This window comes from Larimichthys crocea, chromosome XXI (genome assembly GCF_000972845.2).
Source record: "Larimichthys crocea isolate SSNF chromosome XXI, L_crocea_2.0, whole genome shotgun sequence".
Classification (NCBI taxonomy): Eukaryota; Metazoa; Chordata; class Actinopteri; family Sciaenidae; genus Larimichthys; species Larimichthys crocea.
Window position 1 is genome coordinate 5,372,839 of NC_040031.1, and position 23,118 is coordinate 5,395,956.

Consider the following 23,118-nt stretch of genomic DNA (forward strand, 5'->3'; position numbering starts at 1 on the left):
TAGATTGGGTGGGAAACACCATGGCTGGGTAAATGTTAGTTGAAAGCTTGGTGTTATGAAGACAGTCCGCTCGCTCTGTAAGTTGGTGTTTTTCGTAGAAAAAAAAAAAAGCCCCCACCCCAAAAAAAAGTCAAAAAAAAAAGCCAATGATGGTCTTGACTCACTGAATGCTGAACTGAGGCGAGGTTGCTCAGGAGCTGTGTGGGCTTCAGGATAACGAGCAATCAAAGAGACTCTGACACTAAGTCTGACTGAGTCAACATCGGTGAATTCTATCATGATCTCCCATTAACAGACAAGAAATACTACACAACAAAACAAAAATGATTACAATCATGTTCCTTCACCGTGTTGGAAAAAAATGAGAATCTGAATCAGTATTTATTTCAATGATTTCATGATTGGATTAAATAGCTTTGACATTTTGGGAAATGTTTGGGGAGTGTGTCCACTCTATGTGTCGGCTAAATTGCTACAGCCAGTTAGTTTAGCATAAAGATGAGCAACACATACTACATAAGCCTCACGAAAACACTTGTTATTTTTACACAAAGTCAAACTACCACTAACTAACTTGCCAGCATTAAGACTGGAAACAGGGGGAACAGCTAGGCTGGCCATGTCTAAGAGTAACTAAAGGTCATTTACATATTATTTCTATGAAAACTGAAGTATCAAAACACAATTTTACAATTTTGATGGTCTTACTTCTCCCATCCAAAAAGTTTTTTTTTTTTTGTGCAAACTAAACAAGAGCACACAGTATTCTGACAGACTGCAAACTGAATTTTATAGATTGTCATACAAAATCAGTGGAAATCTAATTTCTCTGCAGCTTTTTAAATTTTTCATAAACATACAAGGACATAAGGAGGGTTCAGTCAGGGGCTGAGCTGAACAGAATCTGCACATTTGGTATATTGGCTGTTTGCTGCAAATAAAGACGAACGTTCACCTTTCGTCCATTTTGATTTCTGAACACATCTTTAAAGGTTTGCTGTTTCCAGCGGCTGGCTGTAGCTACACATTTACCTTTGCATCGATCTCATCTAAAATTTAAAATGATCTAAAACTTATAAATGTCAGATGTCACACTCTTCCTTTTAAATGAAATAAGTGTATGCATGGTGTTATTACTGGCCAAGCCACAATAACTTTGGAAAAGTGCTTCGATGTTGCCAGTGCAATACCAGTGATAAATAGAGAAAGTGTGCTGGTGTTCCCTGTGCTGCTTGTTTGCTGAATCAAATTTAGCTGTCTCTGCTGGCATACTAGTGGGTGAAATGAGATTTCCTTTCACCTGCTTATAGCACTTACTGTGAGGGAGAGCTGAATAGAGCACCTGCTTTTTTCCTTTTTCTTTTTCTTCTTCTTCATTTTTGCTCTCTCAAATGAAACCGAGTGTATAGAAACACTACCTTTCGTCCACAGGCAAAATTTACCCCTTGAATAACTTTTGTGAGACCTACTTTCCCTTGTGACAAGCTGACTGACAGCTAAATCTGACAGACAGATCGCATCTTTAAAAGAAAGTGGAAAGTGCAGAAGTTGCCAAAGTAGGCCCAGATATAGAAAATCAGTCAGCGAGCTAAGGAGACAAGGTTGTCCCGAACATTTGAGAGATTTTAGCTGAGCTTTTCCATCTACTTTATGATGACAGACTGCTGTCATGTTAAAGATCAGATATGGGGTGGATCATAAAGATATGTGGATGAAAGCATGCAGATTTGTTAACAGCCTCAAATTCTGGAAAGGAAGAATGAAAGACACTTTAAGTCTCTAATTCGAATGTGATTTTGTGCTCTTTGCATGCATGCGTGGTGAGGAGCAAGTGTGGGTATAGCGAAACAGGGAGGCCTGTGGAGGATTCAGTTTTTCGCTCATAGAAAATTCAACTTTTTCTTATTGCTTGTTTCAGATCTCACCAAGAAGGTGTGGGGGCGTTTGGCTGCTCGGAGCCGGGAGAATCGATGCTGTAGGCAGGCAGGCAGGCAGAGCGAGGGATCAACGCAGAGATATGCGTAGGACAGGACACTCTTGTATCACTCACCAGGCGTTTTTGGCAGCTTGTCGTCCTTTGTGTGCACTGTGAGAACTTTGGGTGGTAATGTGCCTCAGCCCTATATCATCAAAAAAAAGCTTGTTCTCTATCTGCGTAGGTAGGACTTCAAACCCCTCCGGTTCCCATTTTTTCAGATCATTTCTGCCTGCTTTTTGCTTTGGTGTATTTGCTTGTACTGGATGAAAGATTCAAACACACAGGCTGGATGAGGGCAGGGAAGTTGGAGCAAACTAATCCCTCACTAATAGAAGGTTTAAGGCGTCTGATGTCTTTGCCAACTCCTACAGCAGCACAAATTGTGCGAGTGAGATTCAGCAATACATTAAGAGATTATTAACATGATTTCACCAATCTCTCACAGTAAAGACACTCACTGACTCTCACTCTGTCACAGCTGGAGATAAATCTGAGAGATCGCAAACAGAATCGACCCCCATTCCCAGAAGTAATGGAGCTGTCACTGGCTAAATCTGACCCCCAAGTAACCCTCCGGGGGGCAATGATATGGCACCCATCCTTTCACACTGGGGAGTCAGCAGCAGAGTGAGAAAGGGGGGGGGGGCATACATCTGATGATAGCAGTCATCCACACTGGAATGAGGAAAAATAGAGGTCATTGTATGTGTGTGTGTGTGTGTGTGTGTGTGTGTGTGTGTGTGTGCTCCATTTGAGGGTATAGGGAGCATCCCTGCAGAGAGCATGACAGAGAGGGAGCGATGACACTGATGTTCATGGTGGGATGCTGAAGTGATTGTTGATGCCTGGCTGGAGCTGATGAAACCTGCCTCCGTGAAATATGGGAAACGTCTACACGTGCAAACAAATTCAAGTATGATGGCAAACTGAGTCAGGATCAGATTTTAGGTGGAGGCAGTGAGGTCTCACTGTGTTTACAGTCTGTAAAGCTCACAAGACGTAATGAAACGGCAACAAATCGTAATGCACAGAGGGGCAATCTTGCATCCAATCTAGAGACATGCTTCCTCGACTCTCGCTGCTCTCCATCCATGGCGCATCTCCATCTATGAATCCACTTCGGCTCTGGACACTGGCGGTAGCGCTCGATCCATCCTCCTCCTCTCTCTCACTGTCTCTCTCTCTCTCTCTCTCTCTCTCTCTCACACACACACACACACTTTTACAAATGCAACACAGAGGACTGAACCGGCTAGAGAAATCCTGTCAGATCGGGTGCGTTGATGGTAAGGCAACATTTCTTTTCTTCTGTTCTATTTATTTTTCATCTGTTGTATATTTTACGCGCGGCAGGCTGCAAAGACGAACTGTTATCTAACAAACAAGATGATCCAATCTGACATCGCGTATCATGATAGTGAGGAGGTGAGGGGTGAAAGCAGTAGATATGCCCATCATTTCTCCACACGGCTGCTTAAAAGTGCATCTGCGGTGCTCAGTGGCGAGTTTATAGGTCTTACTTTATCGGCTGCGTGTGTTTTAATACTCCACATGGGCTTATTATTTTGTTCTGACATTTATTTTTAAGACAACTACGATTGTTTTGAAGTGATAACCCCGTGTGGAGGGCTATTGATTGAGTTTATATCTGTAATAATCACTTTAAATTCATTTTTAATCAAGACTTGTGCTGTAAGCTCAGCAGTTGCGGGTCTATTATTATTTATTTTTTGTCTATTCTTTAATTATATCATCACTAAACTTTCCATTATTTTCTCCTATCATTCATCTAACACTGTCCACTCTTTCTCTCTGTTTGTGGATGAACCACATAGTAAGGATTACTCATAGGGGAAACATATTCACCTTGGACGAGCTCATATGAAGAGTTGACCTTTTTTCTTCATCCTTCCTCCAGTCTCACTGCCTTTGCTCCAAATGTTTGTTTGCTTTAGGAATCATGTAGGACAAGATTTATATATTCTCTCGTATCACAGGAGCTCCTCTGTAGCCCGGGGTCTGAAGCAGCTCCTCTGCTCTCCTCCCTGCCTGTGTCACTGTGTGTGTGTGTGTGTTGTTGGTTTAGAGGGGGAGAAAGAAATGCACAGAAAGATACAGAACAGAGCGATAAAGGTAAACCAGAGACTTGAAGCTACTCCTGGTGTTACTACTGTTGCTCAACTCTCTGTGTTTTCCGAGATTGATCACCAGGCTCTGCCAATAAACAGACCCACTCAAGAGCATCTGTGAACACACCGAGGTGCCTTAATAGAAAAATCTTTGGCACTGTCACATCCCTCAATCACTTGCATCCAAAATCCCTCAGTCCCAACCTCATCACTAACTTCTAACCTCATTTGTTGCCTTTATTTTCCACAGAGGCAATTGCCTTTCCTGCGCCGTGCACAAATGTCATTATCTCCAACACTTTTGCTGCGAGCTGTGTTATCTCAGCAGCAGAAACGACGCCCGTGCTCACTAAATTTACAACTCAAACCTGCCAGAGAAGCGTGCACCTCACAGTGTAATCTTTGGTTGATCATGTCCCCGAGGCTTTTATCCACCGTAAGCACTGTTATTGTACGAGGGATACAAAAGCTGAGACCATCTGAAGCTTGCAGTCCCCTTCCAGATGTTGACAAAGTGTCTATTATTCCTGGTGTGAGTCTCAGTGCGGGCGGAGTTATAAGCCAGGGAAAAAAGGACGAGGACTTGCAAATCAAATTGCTTTAATCCATCAAAGCATCTGTCTTCATTCTCCAGAGGGCAGCAGGGTGTGTGTATGTATAGTAGAGGAGCATTGAGCCCTGATCATGACTGGAAAGGAAAACAAAACCTGTCGCTGAGGAATGATGTGTCCTGGTCAGCCAGCTGTGCAGTACTTGTAGGGTGTAGATGGCAAGTCTGTCAGATTGACTGATTTTTCTTAAGTGTCAGAGATGGTAAGAAACTTGGTCAAAAGTTTCTCATTATCTGTAGTCATTCGTGCTTATACTTCTCTGTGTTTTCATCCGTCCTTCAACAAACAGAACAAGCAGCAGCAAGTTGTTCTGAAAGACAAAGGATACAGTGTTCCCATTTTATATCATTCTGCATCACCAGTCTAAGAAACAAAATTTCTCATTCGGTGATTGCTGTTTTTAGCCACATTCAAACAGAACGGCTCATGATGTCAGCTTGATTCCTTTTCCTCTCACCCACAGAGTAAATGTCTTTGGTTTTGCGCTGTTTGTGATTAATGGAACATCAAAAGCCGATCTCAGCTCAGTGTGATACATTCCTGAGGACATGAGTCTGCCAGGGACACATAAACATCATTAATGAACAAGAGGCAGACTGGAGAGAGAAAGAGTGACAGAGAGAGAGAGTGAGGAAGTAAACAGGAAGGCAGTATTTATTTTTGTCAGTAATATCATGTATATTTACCTGCGGTTTTGATGATGATTACCTCCGTGCGGCCACTTTGAGTGATGGAGGCGCAGTTTGCATCCAGGTTCTTCGTGTGATTACCTTCTGCCAGTTTGGTGCATAGAGACAAATAGATGGCAGCATGTTTCTTTCTAAAAATCGTGAATTTGGAAAATTGCATCTCACTTTGCTCTTTCATGCCCAGTGGCAAAGAACTCGGAAGTGTATAAAGGAAACTCATCTATGTGAAGACAGCTATATTTATCTGGGTATGTAGCTCTCTGCTGGGCTTAGAGGCTTAATTACCCAGAAGAGAGGAAAAGCAAAAATGAAATGCAATTATGCAATGCTACCCGGAATAGTGGAGCTATTGTATATAGGAACATTACTTCTGCTTCCCACTGAAGGTCTCACCTTTGAGTTGTGTGTTTGTGCAAAACACATCTGTGGAGCCTTTAGGAGACAGATCCTGAACCCTGAAAATATTTTTTTCAAAGCATTTAAGCTACTTATGTTTGAAATGCTAAAAAAGTGCTGTCTGCAACCGTTTCTTGATTCTGTATTTTTTTAGGAATCACAATTTTAAGGAAGAGTTTTGGTAAATACTTACATTTATGTGCTGAGCAGCTGGTTAGATTAACACAAAAACTAGACACAAGACTTGCTCTGTCCGAAGGTGGCACCTGCCAGAACCTCTAAAACTCACTAATTCACAGGTTGTACCTTGTTTGTTTAGGCATGCACATAAACCCCCAAATTGGCATTTTTACACTTCTGTTTTTTAGGGTTATTTTCATCTAACCCTCAGCAAGAAAGCAAATAAGCATGTTCCCAAAATGTTGAACTATTCTTTTATCAACTCAAATTACACCTTTTTTTTTTTTACATCACTAAAATATGCTGTTACACCAGTTGTGGAACAGAGGTTAACACTCTAAACAAGCAGGGAAAATCTGGAAGTAAAAGTTAATGGGACAGATTTTATTCTCTGTTTAAGTGTCCTTGAGCAAGAATCAGGGATGCTCTAGCAAGAGCACTTCATTGCCCATCAGTGGAAGGCTGCAGGCATTAAAATGAGGGGGAGCTGCGCTGCATGAAGCTGAAAAATGCATCAAAATGAAATCTCATTGTGTGTGTCTCTGTGCCTCCCTGGCGGCGTCAGCGTGAAGGATGTAGAGCCAGAGGGGAGGGCAGGATGGAGTGCTCCTGGAAGACGGTGCTGCTGCTGGTGTGTGCGTCTCTTGGGGTCCAGTACACGGCCATCCGCACCCTGAGGGACTCGTTGTCTGGACCCTGCCAGGGAGCTTACCGCTGCCAGACCAGACACCACAGAGGTACGCCTTGACAGCAGTCAAGATTGTCCCACATACTGTGTGTGTGAGCATAATATGTGTATAGCTGTTGACATGTATACATATATGGTTACATTTTTTATTAATTAAAAGGTATGTGTAATGTTACAGACAGCAGACAAAGAGATACTCTTAACACTTTTTTTTTAGCATTCAGTGAAGTAAGACATCAAAACTGTGACTGAAGCAAAAGAAGAAACAAAGCTTATTTTTAGTGAGGGAATTCCTTAGAGATGGGGATTATTGAGAAATGAAATATGTTACAATTATCCTCCAATTTATCTCCATTAATCCCCTCTCATAAGCGCAGCTGTAGTTTGCCGGCGCCCAGCTCCTGTATACAAAAGTAACATCCCCTTTGCAATCAACTCCTCATCAGCAGTAATTACACATTAGCTATTTGCGCTATATTTAGAGATCCGCCATTTCATAAACCCCCTTGGTAACCACCGGCAGACAAGCAACTTACTCATGCATGTTTACCCACTAAATTATTTAAGCTTTATTGGCTAGATTCAGTCGTTTACTTTCTACTGGCTTGAAGTTATGACAAAAATGGACTCTTATGAGCTGAAGTAACTCTTCTGAAATACGTGAAACAACTCTTTCATCAGAAATTGAAACTGGGGGGAAAAAAATGTGTTTTTTAAATTTAGCTCACTGCTAGTGGAAGTATCACATAATTCGAGTTAAATATGCAAAGTATAAGACTTTTCATTTCGTTTCAATTCAAGACTCCAGGTGGAGAGCCTTGTGTGATGACAGCTGGATGCCCATCGATTCACCCAGGAAGCACATCCTGCTGTTTGCCACCACACGCAGTGGCTCCTCCTTCACTGGGCAGCTCCTCAACCAACACCCAGAAACCTTCTATGTGTTTGAACCTCTCTACCATGTCCAGCAGGCCTTCACCAACTCCAGCAGCAGGCTGCGTCGCACACTGGACCGCCGCGCCCTACTAGGAGCATACAGGGACCTCCTCCTTAATCTGTATACCTGTGACCTTCACTTTATGGAGAATTACATCCGCCCAGAGCCCCAGGACCACGTCACAGGCTCCTTCTTCCGGCGAAGCTCCAGCCACGCCCTCTGTTCCCCTCCAGTGTGCTTGGAAGGAGGGGATGGAGCAGCCTCTGACCTGCCTGATGAAACCTGGTGTCCTAAGAAGTGTGGGGCCCTGAACCTCACCCTAGCCTCTATGTCATGTCTGTCAAAGGGACATGTAGCCATAAAGACTGTGCGGGTCCCTGAGGTGGGGGACCTGCGCACCCTCACAGAAGATCCACGTCTGGACCTGAAGATCATCCACCTGGTAAGAGACCCCAGAGCAATCCTCGCCTCACGCATGATGGCGTTTTCAGATCAGTTCCGTGCTTGGAAGATATGGAACGCGACAGGACGGCAGCCTCGATACGTGGACCTGTCGCAGATCACCAGCACGTGTAAGGACATGGCGGCCTCTGCAGAAACAGGCCTGCAAAGACCAGCATGGCTGCGGGGACGGTACATGCTGGTGCGGTATGAGGACCTGGCGTTCAATCCGAAGGACAGGACCAGTGAGATTTACAGGTTTGTGGGGCTGGAGATGGAGGATAGAGTGCAAATGTGGATTGCAAAGAACACCAACAGTAACGTATCGTCTCCGTCTGAGTGGAACTACAGGTACTCCACCACCAGAGACTCCAGAGCGACAGCAGAGAGCTGGAGGCTTCGTCTCGGCTTTGATATTGTGAGGACTGTGCAGAATCTGTGCAATGACACTCTGGCTCTGCTGGGATACAAGCAGGTTCACTCTGCAGCTGAGCTCAGAAACTTGTCTCATAGTTTGGTGGAACACAGGACATTTCAACCAGTCACATAGTAGATTTGATTGAATTATTTATGTATTTATTTATTTATTGTTTATTTATTTATTTATTTATTTATTTATTTATTTATTTATTCTGACGTTCCTCTCTATCATGATGCTGATAAAAATGAATGTAATCTATCTCACTTATTTCTTTACTTTTATGGTTTGTATATTAAAAGTGCCAAATTATTAAAAAAAAAACATGTGGTGCTGGAAAAGGTACAAAATAAACTGCTGTCCTTACTGCTGTATGTGCTGATAGACTGATCTCGACAGAATCCTGATGCGATTAAGTTATTATGCTTTTTTTCTATGCTGTTCTTATCATTTCAGTTTTTACAAGTTCAACTGAGGGGAAAAAAGACACTTGAAAGAGTAAATGTGACCTTAAGACAAAACGTGTTATTCCTGAAGGTGAGACACACAGGAAGCGAGGGGGAGGGAAAAAACAGAAATGATAGGGTTTGCCTTCCGAGTGTCTCTAATGCATCTCAGAAAAGGATTAATCTTCTGCAGTGCGCAGCAGCTCCAATTTTTATGTGAAAAAGTCATGAATATGAGAATATGTATTTGTTTTTTCTTCAATATAAATACTTAAAAAAATGTAAATACTGGATAACTGTTGCAATGCAAGTGTGCCAACGTTATGTACTGGGTGTGTTTGGACCCATTTTTGTCAGTGTGATGCTGTTTATATTTTTTAGACTTTTTAAAATAAATTATTCATATGTATGTAATACATATCTACCACACAGCCTAAAATCTTCTTGCAACCACATTTGTTTGATGTGTTGTTGTTTTTTATTATTTCAATCCTGAGTAAAGAGGATAAGTGCTTGAGTTTTAGTGCTGAAAATAGAGAATGATGAAAATTCCTTGTCTTTTATCTTGTAATCCCTCTGTGTTCAGTTCTTCTTTCAACCAAATTTCAATCCTGTTGATGTGTCTGTAATAACAGATATGTTTCTGACTCCAGAGAAAACGCATGCTGCTTGCACTGTGTTTCATTTTGAGTTAACTTTGAATGTAAAAAGAATAATACCAGCATCATTCAGCAGTACCAGCTGTCTGCAGTGGAGTATAGTCAGAGAGATTAGACAGCTGCAGGTCCTCTGCCAGCTCCACCATTTGAAATTGGTCTTTGTGTCTATACAGAGAAAGGAAGCCTGCCATCTCCAGACACCAGCCCATTTATTTCCATGTTGTGCTGCTCTCTTGAGATAAATGCTGCAAGTAGTTTCTAAGGAAGAACTCATCGCTTAAAATGTAGCCATGCACTAATAGACTGGTATTTTCTTGCCTTTCAAATGCAACCATCGTATCTTCTTATGGAGGCTGCAATTGTAGCAGTCACTCCAGAGTGAAGAAACGTATGCAATTTGAGTGGAACAGTCATGCTGCTCTGTAAGCACTATTAAATCTAAGGTGAAATTGTCCCTTTAATAATGTATTTTTAGATCCCCAGTCCTCCCCGTCCTTCCTATAGCTGCCGTGTAGCTGCTGACACCAGGGATATCTCAGCGCAGCCCAAAGAATTGATCTACAGATCCAGCTAAGGAGAAACAGGATTTAAGATGCATGGAGAAAAGAGCGGCCGTCTTTCTTTGAACTTAATCTGCAAGGCTACACAAACTGGCCATAAAGCAAAGCTTTATGACACCCAGGGAGATTCTCTTCATCGCTTTTTCCATCCTCACCCTGACACACAAAGCTGCAAGTGGCCTGAGTCAGCCGTCAGCTAATTATCCATTTCTTTGCGCTCAATACTGACAGCTCTTTAACTGTCTCCTTAACTGTGCTGGCAAATTTAGGTCTTATCAATACTGGTAACAAATGTGAGGTGCTTGTTGTTATTGGGAAATGCAAAATAGCACACTGGGTAGTGGTTCCTAACCTAGTTAGACATACTCCAAAGCCCTGTGAGATAGACTCAAGTTCCCATTCACTGACACCACTTTTTCAGCCATTACTTTTAGCACTTTTAAATGTGTATCTATCGCTTTAATGGTCCATTATGTACAATTTAGTGGCATCATTTAGTTGAGGTTGCAGCCAAACGAATGCCTCTCGCCTCTCCTTCCCCCTCCAGGTATGTACTGTAGAAACATGGCGGTTTAACACCGTGGACACTGTACATATAAAAGATATTGAAATTCTTATTTTCTGTTTATTATACACTAATGAAAACATACTTTAAAAATATCACATTCAGTCAATAGATTCCACAAAATCTTACACAATGAGTCTTTAAGCAAAAGTTTTATCCTCAATAGCCTATTTATCTTTTGCCTAAAAGAAATGAATGAAATTATGGACAGATTGTGATGACGAGATGATTGGTTAGAGCATCTACAAAACTCCAGCTCTTGTGAGGTGTTGCTGGTCTGCCTCTGCAGTGTGGTGCTTATCAAGAAACCTTGGGTCCTACCATTCATGTGGATGTTTCTTGACATGTACTATCCACCTAAGCATTGTACCATGTACATCCTTTCATGGAAACAATATTGCCTAATGACAGGGACCTCTTTAGCAGGATAAAGCACCCTACCATAAAGCAAAAATAGTTCAGGAATGGTATGACGAACACAACAACAATTTCATCCAGCATTTGTGGGATCTGTTGGACAAACAGCTCTGACCCATGGAGGCCCCACCACACAACTTAAAGCTTGATGCATCTTGCAGCTTGTTGTATCTTGGTGCCAGATACCACAGCAGAACTTCAGAGGTCTGGTTGAGTCCATACCACGACAGGTCAGGGCTGTTGGCTATTTTGTGGTTGTAATGTTATGGCTGATTGGTGTATTTATTCATTACCCTTAGCTGTTTACTTGGACAATGTATCTGTAAATGGTTTGTGGTCATGTGGAGAGGGCCCATTCTGACATCTGTCACACTGACAGTGCCTGGGAAGCAGGAACCTCTACTGATTTGAAAATCAGGGGAAGAAATTTTAGCTGTTCAGTCAATTTATGTGTTTTTCATTTTTTACCTAAGCGTAAGCTCTTCTCGCATCACTGATTTGCATGTGTGCAGTTAACAGGAGAAAAGGCTGACTTTGGAATGTCAGGATATTTTTTTAAAACCAGCATAATGAAGTAAAATAACATGATAAACTAAATATTCAGTGAAGGTGGAGACTTGCTTGCAGGATGAGGAGGAAGATCACCCTCAAGCTTAGAGGTTTAAGGTTCAAAGCCTGAGTAGGCAAGAATCTCCACTGCTGTGGTCTCATCTGCAAACAGCAGCAAAAAGAAGAAGAGTTTTCCTGCAGGGATCAATAAAGAATCACATTAACATGCAGTAGAAATTAATAATGTGTTTATTAGACTCAAACACAACAGACACATGACTTGATTATTTCCTTTTCTCCCACTAAGAAATAGATAATTAAAAAGTAACAAATATTTTTTCCTGTGAAATAAACTTCTTCAGTAATTAAGATTTAAGACCGATGGATATTATTGGTTCATTGATTAACTTCATGTCATATGGTGAATACATTCAATACATGGTTGATAAATGAGTTTTGATAAGTTTTGAGGTGTCTGCACATAGATGTATAGTCACATACCAATACTAATGCGGTTATAGACATGTGGTTTATTTGAAGATAATTTCTTAGGCATGGGTTGTTATCTTGACCATTCCTAGGTCAGAGGTTATTCGAGTGGGGGTGCCGAGCTGGCACCACTGCCAGCTCGGCGCCACTGCCAGATGTTTAGTTAAAACAAAGTCTCTTTTAGAGGGATCGATGAGGAAACAGGCCATAGGTTAAATCCTTAGGTGGTCTTTCTTTTTGGGAAAGGAGAACTGGCTGAGAATGGTGGTCCTTGACCTCACAGGACCTTAGTTTTTAACTAATTGTGCAATGATAAAATATAACCATAGATTGGGTAATGTTCCAGACATAGAAGGGTGAGGAGATTGCACAAGAGTTGACACTACTTAAAGCAGGGCTGTCCAAAGTACAGCCCGGGGGCAATCACGGCCCGCTTTTAGATTTCATGTGGCCCAAAGCTTCATTTTTATAATATATTATTTATGACTGTTAGGATTGTCAGATACGGTATATGGTTGGAATATTTGGTGTTTTTGGTCGACATAATGAAGCATTTGAATGCAAGGACATAACTGCTGGTGTTATATGGGACAAAAAATTACTTTCTGTATGATTTGGTTAAAGACAAGAGCAAGAGTGACACTTTAAATGTAAACAGATATTGCAATACTCATAATAAGTCATGTTGAACATAAGGTTCAGATTTAAATCAGATTCATGCTAGTTTAACCTATTCCATACAATTTACAATTTCTTTGTTCACTGACTCCAGATGTGAAAGAAAGGCAGAATTGTTTTTTAGACCCCTCCACCCCACTTCCTCACTTAGTGCAAGATCAGATAAAGGAAAAGCTGTGTGGAAGTGTCTTCTCTATTACCTATTGTGCATGAATGCTGATTAAAGTAATATGTCTGTGTATGTGTGTGTGTGTGTGCATGTGCACACCCCCATTTCCAGAACATTCTCTTGGAACTTCCCCTGACCCCCTTTTATCTGAGCCCCCAATTTGATACACCTCATTAAAAGGTCAAAGGTTGGTTAAGGGCAAGTGATTTGAAATCACCAGTCTCAGCACTGCCTAGTCGTTGGAACTCAGCATCCCTACAGCAGACAGAGGCCCCACTGTTTCACCCTCATGTGTGTGTGTGTGTGTGTGTGTGTGTGTGTGTGTGTAAAACTGCTGACAGGGTTAACAGTGCAAGATGAGATAAGGGAAAAGTTGTGTGAAAGTGTCTTCTCTAAGTGAGGAAGGGGAGGGGGGGTCTAAAAAACAATTCTGCCTTTCTTTCACATCTGGAGTCAGGTAACAAAGAATACATTGTATGGAATATGTTAAACTTGCATGAATCTGACCAAAGGGGATGTTGATGGAAGAAGCTAAGACGAGCTAAGACAAGCAAGATGCCAGTGGAAAATCTGGGACTGACTTTTAGTTGTTGGCGAGACCTTTGTGAACTAAAAGGCTGAAAGACAAGCGTGGACTAATAAGTAATATTAGCTGGCTCCTATGTGTCATATGGCTGTTAGCAAAGACTCACTAATTTCTGAAGTAATATATTCATAACAAATACACATGTAAAACCACTGTCCACATTTACAGACAGTGGTATTACACTCATGATGTAGCTTTAGCACAGAATGTATCCTTGCTTGATCAGTTTCTTTGCAAATAACTCACAAGCCAGACTGTCGCTTCTTTTGTAACCATCCTCAACGCATCAAGCAGCACAGGCACAGTGTGAACCAGCTTCCAACGATGCTTTGATAAGCACCTTCTTGACCTTACAGCAACACCGTTGTGTCAGTGTCAGTCGAATAAGCTCTATCACGTAAATCCCCCCTGTGCTTTGCCGCAACGCCTGTCTGTAATCACCAGCCTTAACCATTCGCTGGTCATAATGAGATGTGGGAGCAAAGGAGGTCATAAGTCGTCCTTGGAGTTGCTCCTCCAGCTGCAGGTGTGTCATACAGGTTCATTATCCCACGGTCAATTCTTTATGGTCCTTATCTGGGCAAGCTGCCAGAAAGTCTGCAAATGAATATGAGCTCCCTTGCTATCACACTGACACATAACCACATGCTTTGATCAAAATCAATATTATCTCGTGACCATATATAAACATGTATCTGTATGTGCATGCTGTATTATGTGGATATGGCTATGACAAAGGTGACACCCAGCAGCAGAGGCAGGGAACAATTTCTGCCCTTCTGTGAGCTCCACAAATTGCCGTCCTTATAGAAAAGCACTGATTCAAAAAAAGGTCAAAGCCTGGTGAGAGCAGAACACACAGTGTATTGACAAGCCAGTTAAAATGACTTGTGAAAAGTGCTGTTGATGGCCGAGGAAACAGCACCAGCGAAAGGGTATTCCTATTTTGTATCTGACTTACAGCCGCACTTACATGTAGCTTTTCACACCATACAATATTTATTATTAATTCTTCTCTGCCTCGTGAGTGCTGAGAGAAACTGTAGGCTGTAATTTCCACAAGCTAAGTACATGCAGTGTATCATATCTAGATTTTTTTATATAAAAATGTAAAAAGAAAATGATGAGAAAATACATCAAGCTCCTCTGACATTTAAGCTCAGGAGCTTTTTCTCTATTGACATGACCATTAAAACCCCAGTAGCACTGCCACAAACAGTTTGGCTTTTTCACTCTCCTTACTGGGAGCCAAAGATGTCGTTTATGGGAAGATTAAGGAGCATTTAAGACGGAATGAAACCACTTTGAGCCACAGTATCTTTATTACTGGAGCAACACGGGCCCTGAGCAGACATCAGCCTCTGTCACACCCATCATTCAAATACTGTTATTTCCCCCCATGCGCTCAGTGCAGATACGCACAAACAAACACAAACCCTCCATATGCACCTCTGCTCTTCATCGGTCATCTTTACCTCTCTCCCTCTCAGCATCCAAACATTTTTGCCTTTTTTTGCGAAAAGACTCAGTGATATCTTTTGTGGGGAAAGTTGCATTTTTTATGACATCTCCCCTCCCACATTTGTTTCCAGCGCAAGTTCACTCACAGATTATTTATTTTGTTTTCCACTGATCCTTAATAAGGGACTTTCATTGCGAACATCAAAAAGCCAGCTGGTGGAGCTGCATCTTGGGTAGAGCTCCTCAAGGTAAATGTAAGCAGGCCCCAGTTAAACTTAGCACCGTCAGCAGTATCACACACACACACACTCACTGCAGTTTCATATATCAGCAGATAAACTTCAATAAACAGCCATACAGTAAAATCACCATATGGATGTGTTATTAGAGGTGGAGTCCTCTTTTAACTGTCAGAAGGCTCTAAATCACAGGTTTACATCTTTGCAATAATTAAATGCTCAATTGATCTCGTCCTTTATTGCCCTGTTGGATGGAAAACATACTTTGGGAGGGCATGTGGCGATTGCTTAACTGCTGTAATACTGCAGAGGGTAATTAGGCATTTTACTATCTGAGGTAATATGCATTAAAAATGTATAATTTTAAGAAGCGTCTATACTTTATAAAACGCTGGGGCTCTTGTGAGGATTTTTTTATGATGCACAGTGAAGCAGTCATGGAGCTTTGGCGAAGAAGAGGGCTCATCTAGATAGACAAGAAATGAGAAATAACATCAAGCATTAGGTGAGTAACAACAGGATACTTCTGGGGATACGACTGGGGATCCCAATAACAGGTGGTGTAAAAGCACAGAGGCATCACAATTATGAAAAGAATATAGGAGAAATGCAATATAATATTCATGAGTATGTTTTGTTTGTTTCATTTGGGTGTAAGCACCTGAAAATAAAAACAGTGAGTGAAAGCATTGCTGGATCTTTAGCTCAGAGCAAAGCACTGGTTTTGTTTCTCCTGGCCTCCTCAGGGTGCTCTCAGTAGAATACAGTAGATCAGTCTATCTACTGGCATTCAATCACAAACCCAGCTGACGCCTCTCAGCAGCCAGAGCTGGGCTCCAAAGGATATTACCCCGAGGAGAGTCTTTCTTCCGGAAGGTTTTGGAAAAACTAGTCAAAATCTTTTTCAAGTGAGCATTGCTCAGATGTTTTAGATGTGAATGTTGGTCTGCTGCCCCCTCTCCCTTCCCTCACATCCCTCCATTTTCCCTTCCCCCCCGTTTGGCATCTCTTTCTTCCTTTCATTCCAAGCTCCACTTTCAGAAAAACAGTAGGTATGAAAATGTCTTTATTTTATTTTTTCACTCATGGAAGTCTTTTACACAAGAACTAAAGCACATTGTGAGGCGTGGGCTGCAGTATTACAGAGGCAGTAGGAGGAAGGTGTGATCACAACCCTGCAGGCTCAGATCAGATCACACGTCATGCTTTTCAGCCTTGGCTTGTGAGTTTGGTCTGGCCTCAGTTTTTACAGCCCACTCATCTCAGCTTGCAACAGCTAAAGGTTTCAGGGCAAGTTCGAAACAAAAGGACTCATGTGGTTTTACCTTTTACCTAACATACTTTGCATTGAACAGACGTCCCTTGCGGTTTTTGTCTACCTGCTCCTACCCACAGCTCCTACGGTCTAGATAGGTCTAGAAGGTATACTAACACTGTCAGCAGTTACAATGAATTCCCAACTAGCTTTAATTTTCAAACTCATCAATAATTCACCAACAGAGGGCACTGAACAGAGCGACATCTAGCTGGATTAAAAACCCAAGTACTGTTTCTTTTCCTTTTGATTTAATTTGAATAGATTTTTATATTCATTGAAACAGCATATAAGACATCTGATTTCAATATGTTGAAAAGGAAAAGGAAAAGACAGGACGGAGGAGAGGCAAGTGGGAAATAGATGTAGACTACAAAAGCATCAGCATGGATGACTGTTTTCATCTTAAAGTGTTCCTCCAGTGAACCGGTGTTGCAGTTCTTTGTAGATAGATTCTAAAAAACAAATATTCACAATAGGTACACCAGACATATCCAGACTTTTAGTCCTTTTATGGATTAAGTGCAACAAATGCTGGATCCTCCATTTCCCATTGTACAATTCAATAGCATCTTTCATTGGACCTGTGACGTGAAGACAATGCAGAAGTGCCAAAGACTGAAGTTCCACAAATGGCCACTTAAGGCTGGCTACAGAATGAGTCCATAAGGCCCCATATTAAACCAATGTAACTTCACAGCAGAAATAAACATGTTTACAGCCTGGTACAAATGATGGCTTTGGTCTTAAAGGCTAACTTCCATGTTATTCACAACTTGAGCCGTTTCTTGGACCCGCAGCCATCAGGGGGCCCGAGCTCCAAGATCAGCCTCAATATATTTTGGGAGAATTAAAAGTACCTGTCTTTATTTGTAGCCAGGCAAACCCTCTCATTTATTGATCTCTTATCATTTTGATCTTGTGCAATGGCCTCAAACATCAGACTTGTGGTTATACATACCAAAAAATGGTACTTAAGGGGTTGTAGTGTTACATCAGTATTATTCCTACTAGTTTCTTTGTTTTTTATTGTTTGCACATTAATATTGAGGCATATTTATTCATTTAAGTAAGTTACGTTATTTCTTCTTTACTGTTTTGAATTGGTGAGGAGAGTTTTTATGTCACCTTGTTTTCAAAGTTTACAGTTTACATTTTTCAGGAACATGCTGCATCTGTTGCATTTATTAATGTACTTGTTATAAAAATTAGGATTGTACTGGGCTGCAGGTGTTTTAACTCTTAGAGGGAGTGTATGTGTGTTTTGTCTTTTTGTTTATTTTGTGTATTCCCCTTATCTAGCATGTGTTTGTTAAAGCTGCCTGGGAAAGGAAATTTTAAAAATGTTCAAGGACATGAGAAACAGACTAAAGGAAGTGTCATTTTGGACAAGAAACATAATGTTCATTACTAAGGGGAAAACCAAAAAAGGAAATCGTTAGTGGGAAGATGTTCGAGACAGCCCATTTTGAATGCATTGTATAAAAACTACCTGACAGAGCTCCACAGGGAGCCTTTTCTCTGTAACCCTCTTGTGTGTTGCACTGTTAAACGCTTAAACTTAAACTTTGATACTTTGAATCCAGTCCTCCTTATTCAAAGGTTCTTCTTAAAAAATTCTCATGACAGTAATCAAGCCTGTTTTCCTCTTAAAATGTAACAGACCGTTGCATCACCTCGGATCATCTGAAAATGTGAGGAATCTCCCCCTCAGAGTTTGACAAAATAGGGGCCCCAAATAGCATCTTGCATAGGACCCCCAAACAACTAGAAACGGCCCTGTTGACAACTGTACTTCTGGTGGAGTTTTTTTTTCTGTATAACTCAATTGTTCAACTGTTCACAGACTTTATTCAGCCCATCTCAGCCCCACTTTTGGATTGGTGGGGAGCCGACTGGGGGGCAGGACTTCCAAAATGGTAGACCTAACCTACGATGACTTTCTATCATGGTGTTTTTATATGAATTAATTCTATTTGATGAATAATTCTTAAATATTTCTTTGAATAATTTGCCACCCTGTAAGTTTTGTGTTATTTAATCATATTTGGACTGCACAAAGGGTGACTACTGTAGCATCTGCTGTTGGGCCTTGCCTCTAGTTACCTTGCTTACAGACTTGTAACGATATTAACGCTAGGCTAAGCTAACCTTGCCCTAACACAGACATGATATTGATAGCAAACTTTTCATCTTACAAGAAAATATGCATTGAACTATTCATTTGTGTTTATTCATGTGAAAAACGTTGATCACTGGGTCTCTTCTTCTAATTTCTTCCCCTCCTCTCTTTTGTTTCCAGTCACACAGTCTCTGTCCCATCAGTACCTCAGGGCTGACATGTCCGCTGATGCTAACAAATGACGAGCGTCCCCACTGACAGCAAGTCCATCTGTCTGTGTCAGAGTAATTGAATTTCATAAATATAATCAGAGGGGTCTGTTATGAAGGGACCTGTAGCATAGTCTGGTCTCCTCTGCGTCATGGCTGTGTATTATTCTACACACAGCACTGCCTGCAGTCACATTAATAAGAGCATGCACAAGCATGATTACCACAAAACACAGATAGGCGTTAGTTTGATATCTGATGAATAATGAACAGAGACTCTGCTGCACCATCTGTCTTGAAATCTAATAGGAAGAGGAAGTTGCCAGTGGCATGCCGCTTTGATTAATCAGGTAATGGATGGACAATTGATGCTCCACTCCGGCGTCATGATTATTTGCTCTGGCTTGAAAAGGAATTGTGCTTAAAAAACTCCACTTGACAATTTGACATTACTCAAGTGAATGACCATACTGCCAGCATTTTACCACTATTGATCAAAACTAAACTAAAAGAGAAAACTCTTAAGCTCCCAAATATACATGAACTATAGATCCTGTTCATTATCAGCCAAAGCAGGGCCACAGAATTCCCACTGAGCGTCATGTGCAAATTCAGCGTTTACTGTATGTTCTGCTGAAACAGAGGCTTCACAGGAACCATATGCTCAATAGAAAGCATCTAATTAGCTGTTAAATGAGGCGAGCTTTGACCTGAAAAGCTCCCTCAGAGGGGTAGTTTATCCCTGTTGAAGCAGTTTGAGAAATTATTGATCCAAAAGCCCATCAAGATTTACTCCACGAGGATGCAATCGACCACAGCACCTAGAGAGTTCTTCCAAACTACAGAGAACAAGATAACTCCACGTGTAGATGATCACAAAAAACAGTGAACTGACAGGGCCTTAAGGGGTTCTCAAAGACGGCAATCTAATTAGTGGCAATAAAGACTATGAAAACTCCTTTCACGATGGTGCTCTCGAAGAGATTATCTCTCTCCCAGAGAGAAGTGCTGCAGGCCGACATCAGGACTCTCTTGATGCCACTGTGAGCCACAACATTGTGTGAAATTACTTGATTCAGAAACCAAATAAAAACGAGTAGAGATCCATCTGAAGTTATCTCTGCTGCATCTGAAGCCATCGTGACTCCAATTAACGCTCAAAGGGAAAAATATTCTCTGAAACTACATTTATTTTACAAAGATCAAAGCAAGAAATAACCAAGCGGTGACCTCCATGGCTGGGAAATGAATCCAACTTGAGTTTGTACAGAACAAGTCAGTCTCCATAAGCCCCCATATTAAAATTTAATTAAAAGTGTGTCTGCTTTGACTGACTTTGGGGGGGCTCAGTCTGCCTCAGCTCTACCCACAAGCCATGTCATGTCATAGACAGTAAGAATGGACTTTGTCTCAGAGAAATCACCTTAACACTTCTAAAGAGCCGTTGTGAAGCTCAGAGCATGGTCGCTCTGGCCCTCACTGTCTTGGCAGTACTCCCGGCTAATCTAAAAATGACATTGATTGTCAATGGAGCTGAGGTGGGCTGAATGACGCCTGGGTGCTCAACCAAGCTGTCTGGAAATTACATTGAAATTAGCTATAGAGAACAAAACTGTTGTACCAGGCTGTAAACATGCTTATTTCTGCTGTGAAGTTGGACATTTTAACATGGGGGCTTGTGGAGATTGATTGATTCTGTAGCCAGCCTCAAGTGGTCATTTGAGGAAGTGTAGTGTTGTATATTCAGTGGCAATGCAGTTGAAGAGTTTTGAAGAAAAACTCAGCCGACACTGTCTTAGCTGTATAACAAATTTATTACAATAAGTTTAGTATCGTAAGCAAGTATGACGTTACTTGGTTACAGTGGCAGCAGCCAGGCTATGACCACCTCTGCGGTTACTACGGAAGGTAACTCTGGTTCTTGTTTATTTGCCACAGTTACACATCGTTATTATTATCTAGGCCGTGGGCTTCTTTTGACCTCGCTGTTGATTTTGTAAGGTTGTGATACTTCTAACTAAACAAAGTTGATGCAGATCAAACTGTCTGTTCTCCTTTTTTTCCTAAATGAGAATTGATAAGAGAATCGATAAAGAATCAAATCGTTAAGCAGAATCGATAATGGAATCAGAATCGTAAAAATCTTATCAATTCCCATCCTTACCCTTAACCACGTTAAAGGAAACCACATGGGACCCGGGACACTCAATCCCACATGACTCCCTCAACTTACATTACAACACATCATTAACATTCATCAACACACTTGACAGTGGCATCATCCTGACGGTTCTCTGGTACTCCTAACCAAATAACCTCAAAGTCCAGATGGACCAAATTGACAGCTAACGACAGACAGTTATCTCAATGTAAACCATATGTATATAATTGTACTAGTATTAATATGTAACTATGCACCTATATGCAGACACCTCAGCAGTATTTTCTTCACTTCACAGACATAGAGGTTGCCATTTGGTTTTTGCCCATTTTTTGATTAGAAAGAATGAGCCAAAAACAAGACTGCCAAGATGGTGGGAACCAGAGCCACTTCACAACAACTCTTCAGAAACCTGTGGGTGACGCCACAGAGACTATATCAATGATTTCTGCTGTCTATGGAGATAACAGGACAGATGACCGCATGTAACTGGCTCCATTTGGCAGCTGTTCAGATGGACGACTGCGATGTCTGCCAAGCTAAAAAACCTGTCTGGAAGAGGACCGAAGCAGCAACTGGCTGATACACTCGATATCTCATGTTCAAGCCCTGGTAGATTTAATTTCCAAAACAATTGATAGTTTGTCGCATCTGTTGTGCTGTGGGACATGCAGCCTGGGACGTGGAGAGAGCCAGCATATGGCAGATTTAATTAATGTGAACTATCTTGTCGCCTGCCTCCCTGCAGACAGTTTAAGCCTGGTAGACCCCGCAGACCTCCTGTGTTGTTGGGATTCACACGTGTTTCCACACTAATTCACCCTGTTAGGTTCAACTTACTGAAGTAATTAGTATGCTGTCTGCCCACCTGAGCCTGGATTTCACCTGCTCCCACTCAGAGCTGCCAACTTCGGCTAAAGTTACAAGAAAAACATTACAATTTTTGTTTTGAAAGTTGCCTCCTTGATATATAGTCACTGACTTCCAGAAGAATAACTCCAAAATTGGATTTTCCTGTTTTTGAGATTCAGTCACTGACATTCAGCCGAGATGCAGAAGCTTATTTCTCAGATCCCCCAGATCAATGACCGCCTTTCGAAGCGCTGTTTGTACTCAGTCAATTTTTTTCTCTCTGTTCTGCTAAGGAGAGTGCTCCTTTAATGGATTTGAACACTAAACTGATGAAGGAGCATTTATTGGCTTATCAGGACAAATCACATTTTTGAGCAGGCTCTTAGAGCTCCTGTCTGTAATGGGATAAACAAAATGGCCTTGTCTCAAATGAGACAGTGTGTGAATCCATTGTTGCCAATAGAAAATATATATTCCAAAAGAGATACCAAGAAGCGTTGGCTGCTGCACATGGTTTGTAAAAATTTGATCAAAGTGACTGAGCCCTGTGTCTGCTGGCAAGTTAAATCCCTCGCTGGATGTTAACCCTTTACCTACATACATCATAAAAATAAACTGTGCTCTGGACAAAATGCAACAAAACATACATTTGAAATAAAAATTGTAAAAATAAAATAATGCCAAATAATGCATGTGCGGGTTCATAATCTGAGCCAACAAATCCTGTTGTGTTACAAAATATATAGTGTGCTACAAGATATGTTTGAAATCAACTTATATACCCCAGTATATTCATATATGTTTTGTCTCAGTTTGCATAATTATATTGTCTGTATTGTATAACTATCCTTGGGCCAAATAACAGTGTCAGGCTTTAAAGCAAGAGACAAACGGCCTTGATCTGTGGCCTTGATGCACTGCAGGCTCATGAAAGGTCCTGAATCATGCCACATGGCACTGGCTTGAACTAATATGGCATCTGGAATTTGAAAAAAATTGCAATTAGAAAATCTAAATTTGGAGGAACTGTCATATATTCAGTGGTGATGCAGTTGAAGATGTTTGAAGAGAAACTCCGCCAACACTGTCTTAGTTGTATAACAAATTTATTAGAATAAGTTCAGTATCGTAGCAAGTAAAACGTTACTTGGAGAGACCCTGGCCGAATGATGAG

The 23,118-nt window shown here is 41.3% G+C and overlaps 1 protein-coding gene across 1 annotated transcript; it reads left to right on the top strand.

The window, feature by feature from the left end:
* The first annotated feature begins 3,079 nt into the window (after positions 1–3,079).
* si:ch73-62b13.1 (Carbohydrate sulfotransferase 1-like) lies at positions 3,080–8,776 on the top strand. The gene is made up of 3 exons (XM_010751084.3): positions 3,080–3,264; positions 6,549–6,720; positions 7,473–8,776. Exons 1-3 carry the CDS (start codon positions 3,262–3,264, stop codon positions 8,597–8,599), a joined length of 1,302 nt encoding a protein of 433 aa, XP_010749386.2. The 5' UTR covers positions 3,080–3,261; the 3' UTR covers positions 8,600–8,776.
* The last annotated feature ends 14,342 nt before the right edge of the window (positions 8,777–23,118 follow it).